We start from the raw sequence: 6,547 nt of genomic DNA, 5'->3' as shown, positions 1-6,547 counted from the left end.
GAAAGCACTCTGTACGTTGTAAAAGCATCATATAAAATTAATTTCTTGGGAGGTGAGTAGAAATCTTAAATTTATACCTCCACGTGTTCAAGCCAACATTGCTACCGCTCCCCGCCCCCAAAAAGGCAAATGTGAAAAGAAAATTCTTCCTTCTTAGGTTTAATCTGTCTCTAGGATTTACTGGCTTTGACAAGGACAAGGTGTCCTCTTCTGACAGATTTTGGAGGCACTGTCTGGAAGGCCTTTCTTACTCCAGCCACACCACTGTTAGGTAGTTTCAAAATAATCTTTTTCATTTATCTGCCCATTTATTTATTAAACAAGACAGCAGCAGCCCTGCCTGTTTGAAAGAACACCCTGGGAAACATTTCAAGGAACTGTAAAAGGCTGTTTGAATGACAAGGCCCATATACCTGCCACCACGCACCACAATTAGAAGTACTATTGTTTTGCGGACTCGATTACTAATGTTCTCAAGATGCCCCTAAACGATCTGTCGTTTAGTTTTTTTTGTAAGTCAAGGAAGGAAAAATACATCATGTTTCTAAAAATAAGAGAGGTTCTAGAAGGTCTAAATCAAGGACACGGGGTTACCGGAACCCAGGTTCCTAATGCCCGACTCTCCTACACGGAGAAAACTCGGGTTTTCTTTTCTTTAACAAACGACTGAGAAGCGCGGGATTTGGGTGAGGGGAGAGAGCCAGTCCGAGAAGCCGAACCTGTTTTTGGCGGGACGTGGGGAGTGGCGGACTTGTTTGGACTCGGGGAAGCAGGTTTGGCTCTTTATTTCGCTGGGGGTCCGGCACAGGATCCGGCCCAGGCGGTTCTGAGAGGCCGGACCCCCTCCAACTTCTGCCTTGAGGGCTGCCGGCTTCTTCAGCAACATCGTGACTGAGAATTCTGGGGGTTGGCCCGGCTAACATTTCCTACCCCGCTTGGGCGCGGCTCCCTCCAGCCCCACATCTGCGTACCCCCGCCCGCGGCAAGTCACCCTGGCAGCGCCCAGGGGTCGGTACCTTCCCCCCGCCCCCCAGCTCCTAGTGCTCTGACCTAGCCCAAAGCCACACTGGACAGAAGCGTGGGAACAAGGAATCCGGGAGGGCCTAGAGGACCCCGTACAACGCCGAAGCGGGGGTTGGGGAAACAGAATGAGGACTTGGGGGGATGGGCAAAACAACCTTCGCGGCCATTTTGTCCTCGCTCTACTTCCGTCTTCCCTCCCGGGCTGCCGGCTCCGGACCCCTCCCTTCAGGCCCCGCGCTCGTCCTCTCCCGGTTCCGCGTCGATCCAGATCTCGGCCAATGCTGCTGTCATTGGCTGGTTCCAAATTTGCCCACCCCTCTTCCTCCTCCTCCTTCCGTCCCCTCCTACCCGCGCTGACTGAGAGCGCTTGCGCAGAAGCGGACGCTCCTTGGCTTCCCCCCCCCGCCCGCCGCCGCCGCCACTCCCCGCCTGGGGTGACTGAGGACTCCCGCGCGCGGGCTCTCTCGGCTCCACCCTCCCTTTCCCCCGGGCCGTTCGGAGAGCGGGGGCGAGAATGAAAGTTCCAGAACGCTGCGGTGAGTGCGTCATCGCGAGGTGGGGAGGGATGGGGGCGGGAGTGGGCGAGGCCCGAGGAGTAGAGCCGGCTTAGTCATTGGACCTCGTAGAGGTGGCCGCGCGCCCATTGGCTGAAGAAGTCATGATGGGCAGGTGATGGGGGTGGACCCCTTCTGGAAGGTTCTGAGGCAGGGTATAAGAGACAGGGTGGCGGGCGGAAACCGGTCTCCTTGAACGCGGGGCTATATCCTTGGATTGCTGTCTTCTCAGCCTGAGCCAGGCCCACACATAAGGTAAGGTCTCCGTTCTGTAACCTCGTGGTGATTCTTCAGAAATGGGCGCCCCGCGCCCGGAATAAGAGTTTGCGGCGCTTTGGCGGTTTCTGAGTGTTCACGTTGGCGGGGGGCCCTGAGCCCCCTGCCCAGATGCGGCTCTCTTCTCCCTGAAGAGAGCGGTGGACCTGGGTTGCGGCCGATCGGGAAACCCGGGGCGGGGTCTACAGGCCGTGATGGCCACCGCGGGGTCAGGGCGGCACCCGCACGGAGTGCTGAGCGAGGGCCGCATCCGCGCTCGGGGGCGGGGGGGGGGGCGGAAGTCCGGCGCCCTGGAGCGGGCCTTCCCTAGATTCTCAGAGCAGGAAGCGGCCACTGGCGCGCACCCAAGGCGGGGGGGTCCATTAGAGCACGGAATGCGGTCGTATTGTGTTGTTTCTTGGAGCGCAGGGGGTGGGGGAGAAGCTCGAGCTCTGGGCTCGAGACCACGTGCTCGGTACTGTCGCAGACCCTCGGGGCAGGTGCTTTCTTCGGTCTGAGCTGAGCCCAGCTGCGGTTGGCACGGCAACCACGACTGCAGCATTTCTTGGTCTGGCCGTTACCGCGTGGTTTTCACACAAGGGCAGTGTTTCTGGGGGAGGTGCTGAGTGAGACGGGAGACCAGAGTGCCTCGTACCTCATGGCCTGCGTTCCACCATAAACGCTCCAAGCGTCTGATCGCTAAATCAAAACGGGCTTTATTTTTTTTTTTTAACCTTCCTCAGCAACCATGTCTAAGGGACCTGCAGTTGGCATTGATCTTGGCACCACCTATTCCTGCGTGGGTGTTTTCCAGCACGGGAAAGTGGAAATAATTGCCAATGATCAGGGAAACCGGACCACCCCAAGTTATGTCGCCTTCACGGACACCGAACGATTGATCGGTGATGCTGCGAAGAACCAAGTTGCGATGAACCCCACCAACACAGTTTTTGGTAAGTCGTTAATTAAGGCACTAGGGCGTGAGTTCAAGTGGTTTAGATTGCGTGTAATTTGAGTCCGAAGTTTCTGGAATATAAGGCAGCCAGGAAAGTTTTTATAACATGTTAAAAAAAGGTAATTCTAAAGTGGGAAGTCTGAGTAACTCAGAATATAAATCCTCTTGGTGTTTGAGTAGTGGTGGATTAGGATTCTTACTGGATAGATGGGCAGTGTTATAACATTTGCATTTGATGACCTTTTACAGATGCCAAACGCCTGATTGGACGGAGATTTGATGATGCTGTTGTCCAGTCTGATATGAAGCATTGGCCTTTCATGGTGGTGAATGATGCTGGCAGGCCCAAGGTCCAAGTAGAATACAAGGGAGAGACAAAAAGCTTTTATCCAGAGGAGGTGTCTTCTATGGTTTTGACGAAAATGAAGGAAATCGCAGAGGCTTATCTTGGGAAGGTGAGTAGTGTGCAACCCTAAAGGGAGGTGGCTGGAGGTTGGAACATTATGCACCAGATTTCCTATAAATGGAATTCATGGAGTTTTGACTGAGGTTGGTTTTTTTTTTTTGTTTTTTTAATGGTCAATGTCAAGTGCATGCAGAGGCAGACAATGTAATTACGGGACTGACATTTTTAGGAATGGACCACAAACAATTTTTTTTTTTTCCTAGACCGTTACCAATGCAGTTGTCACAGTACCTGCGTACTTCAATGATTCTCAGCGTCAGGCTACCAAAGATGCTGGAACTATTGCTGGTCTCAATGTGCTTCGCATCATCAATGAGCCAACTGCTGCTGCTATTGCTTATGGCCTAGACAAGAAAGTATGTGCCATTTGTAAAGTGTAGGATTCATTTTACCGTATGTTGGAGCCATTGGAAATTATGGACGAGGAGTAATGACTTTGTATTTTAATTGCAGGTTGGAGCTGAAAGGAACGTGCTAATCTTTGACTTGGGAGGTGGCACTTTTGATGTGTCCATCCTTACTATTGAAGATGGGATATTTGAGGTTAAGTCCACAGCTGGAGACACCCACTTAGGTGGAGAAGACTTTGACAACCGAATGGTCAACCATTTTATTGCAGAGTTCAAGCGCAAACATAAGAAAGATATCAGTGAAAACAAGAGGGCAGTTCGTCGCCTCCGTACTGCTTGTGAACGTGCTAAGCGTACACTTTCTTCCAGCACCCAGGCCAGTATCGAGATTGATTCTCTGTATGAAGGAATCGACTTCTATACCTCTATCACCCGTGCCCGGTTTGAAGAATTAAATGCTGACCTGTTCCGTGGCACCCTGGACCCTGTAGAGAAAGCCCTTCGGGATGCCAAGTTAGACAAGTCTCAGATCCACGATATTGTCCTGGTGGGTGGTTCTACCCGTATCCCCAAGATTCAGAAACTTCTCCAAGATTTCTTCAATGGAAAAGAACTGAATAAGAGCATCAACCCTGACGAGGCTGTTGCTTATGGTGCAGGTAATAATTCCTTTACCCTAGTTAAACAGTTGTCACATATGGCCTGTCAGGCCCCATGCTGTGATGATTGATTCTTCAAACATTCGTAGTTTCCACCAAAAGCTTAGCTGATGATGGCACAACTTCCTTGGATGTCTGAGCGACTGAAATTTGTTGGATTAATGAGGTGGTTGGGATTTCTTTTCTTAAGTAATATTTTTTATTTCAGCTGTCCAGGCAGCCATCCTTTCTGGAGACAAATCTGAAAACGTTCAAGATTTGCTGCTGTTGGATGTCACTCCACTTTCTCTTGGCATTGAAACTGCTGGAGGAGTCATGACTGTTCTCATCAAGCGTAATACTACCATTCCTACCAAACAGACGCAGACCTTCACTACCTACTCCGACAACCAGCCTGGTGTGCTTATTCAGGTATGTTTTATATTGTATTGGTACTTTGTCTTGAGAAACTTAGGGAAGACGGCCCGCTGTGATGATTTGACCTAAACCATTCGTAGTTTCCACCAGAAGTCTTGTGTTGGCCAATTCCTTCCTTGGATGTCTGAGCGCAGCCTTTCTTATTTGACCTTACACCAAGCTAGGAGCTTGGGGCACTAATCTTTGCAGCTTCTTAGTAATTTTTATTTGCTACCAAGGTGTATGAAGGTGAGCGTGCCATGACCAAGGACAACAACCTACTTGGAAAGTTTGAACTCACAGGCATACCTCCTGCTCCTCGTGGTGTCCCTCAGATTGAGGTCACTTTCGATATTGATGCTAATGGTATCCTCAATGTCTCTGCTGTGGATAAGAGCACGGGAAAAGAGAACAAGATTACCATCACTAATGACAAGGGTAAGTTAAGAGCACAACTTCAGAGTTAAACTTGACATTTTAAGATGGTTCGGGTCATAAGGATCATTTTTTAAATACTTTAACTGCCCAAGGATACTAGGGCCAAGGAATCACTTTCTGGAATTGGCCGCTTCAGTGGGTTATAGTCGTTGCAGGGTAACTCAAGAGTTCAGTTTCAACAAAAAGACTGGTTAATTTCACAGGCCGCTTGAGCAAGGAAGATATTGAGCGCATGGTCCAGGAAGCTGAGAAGTACAAAGCTGAAGATGAGAAACAGCGGGACAAGGTGTCTTCCAAGAATTCACTGGAGTCTTATGCATTCAACATGAAAGCAACTGTTGAAGATGAAAAACTTCAGGGCAAGATAAATGATGAAGACAAACAGAAGATTCTTGACAAGTGCAATGAAATCATCAACTGGCTTGATAAGAACCAGGTTTGTAATTTAAACTAAATTGAGAGTGGATGGGGTTGGTTATAGGGTTTCAGCAAAAGATTAGATGGGTTTTCTATACGGGTCACAATGATGAATGGTCCAAACATTCGCGGTTTCCACCAGAATTCCAGATGTTGGCAACTAGCTTCCTTCCTTGGATGTCTGAGTGACCCAGGATTTCGTGGGCGGGGAAGAATTGAATGATAAGCTTTTGTCTATAGTCTTCACAACTGATTGCACCAGACATGTTGTGAAGTTTCTTTTATTTGAGGGACCTGCAGTAAAGTTTTCTTTCTTTTCAGACTGCAGAGAAGGAAGAATTTGAACACCAGCAGAAAGAGCTGGAGAAAGTCTGCAACCCCATCATCACCAAGCTGTACCAGAGTGCAGGGGGCATGCCAGGAGGAATGCCTGGAGGCTTCCCTGGTGGTGGAGCTCCTCCCTCTGGTGGTGCCTCCTCTGGGCCCACCATTGAAGAGGTTGACTAAACCAACCTGAGAATAAATAGGTTGAGCATTGTTCCACACACAATATTCAAAGGACCCAAATTTGTAGCAAATTCCATGGCAGTTGTAACGTTGAGCTGCTATAGCAAAAAAAAACTGGGCATTCTTGATACTTGAATATGGAATATGTGCACAGGGAAAGGAAATAAACATTGCACTTTATAAGCACTGTATTGTTAAGTGGAAAATGCAATGTCTTAAATAAAACTGTATTTAAAATTGGCACCATACAATTGTCTGAATCCATGTATACAAGGGCAGCGTTTGATTTGGGGGACTGGACACTCCTTTGGCCTTGTGGTTTGGCCTCGTGGTGAATCACCCAAAAACAGTATTTGGATTGTCAAATAGAGCAGTTCAAACAAGTAACTTGAGTCCGTATAAAAAGTGGGTTGGGTTCATGATGAGCTAGATTTTGTGATGACTAGATGCTAAGCAGTAAAATAGGATTGAACTGTATATAGGCTTTCCAGCGCTTGGGGAGCTGTTAGGGGGGTGGAGGAGAAACT

The 6,547-nt window shown here is 49.0% G+C and overlaps 1 protein-coding gene across 1 annotated transcript; it reads left to right on the top strand.

Moving 5' to 3' along the window:
- Window positions 1-676: 676 nt before the first annotated feature.
- On the top strand, window positions 677-6,266 carry HSPA8 (heat shock protein family A (Hsp70) member 8). Its single transcript, XM_032868771.1, has 10 exons — window positions 677-686; window positions 1,820-1,832; window positions 2,576-2,785; window positions 3,037-3,242; window positions 3,457-3,609; window positions 3,707-4,262; window positions 4,471-4,673; window positions 4,898-5,096; window positions 5,300-5,532; window positions 5,835-6,266. The coding sequence occupies exons 3-10, from the start codon at window positions 2,581-2,583 to the stop codon at window positions 6,018-6,020; spliced, it is 1,941 nt and encodes a 646-aa protein (XP_032724662.1). The 5' UTR covers window positions 677-686; window positions 1,820-1,832; window positions 2,576-2,580; the 3' UTR covers window positions 6,021-6,266.
- Window positions 6,267-6,547: the final 281 nt, after the last annotated feature.

Source organism: Lontra canadensis, unplaced genomic scaffold (assembly GCF_010015895.1).
Source record: "Lontra canadensis isolate GAN:19392208 unplaced genomic scaffold, GSC_riverotter_1.0 scaffold36, whole genome shotgun sequence".
Lineage (NCBI taxonomy): Eukaryota > Metazoa > Chordata > Mammalia > Carnivora > Mustelidae > Lontra > Lontra canadensis.
Note: the sequence above shows the minus strand (reverse complement) of the source record. Positions and strands in the feature narration are given on the sequence as shown.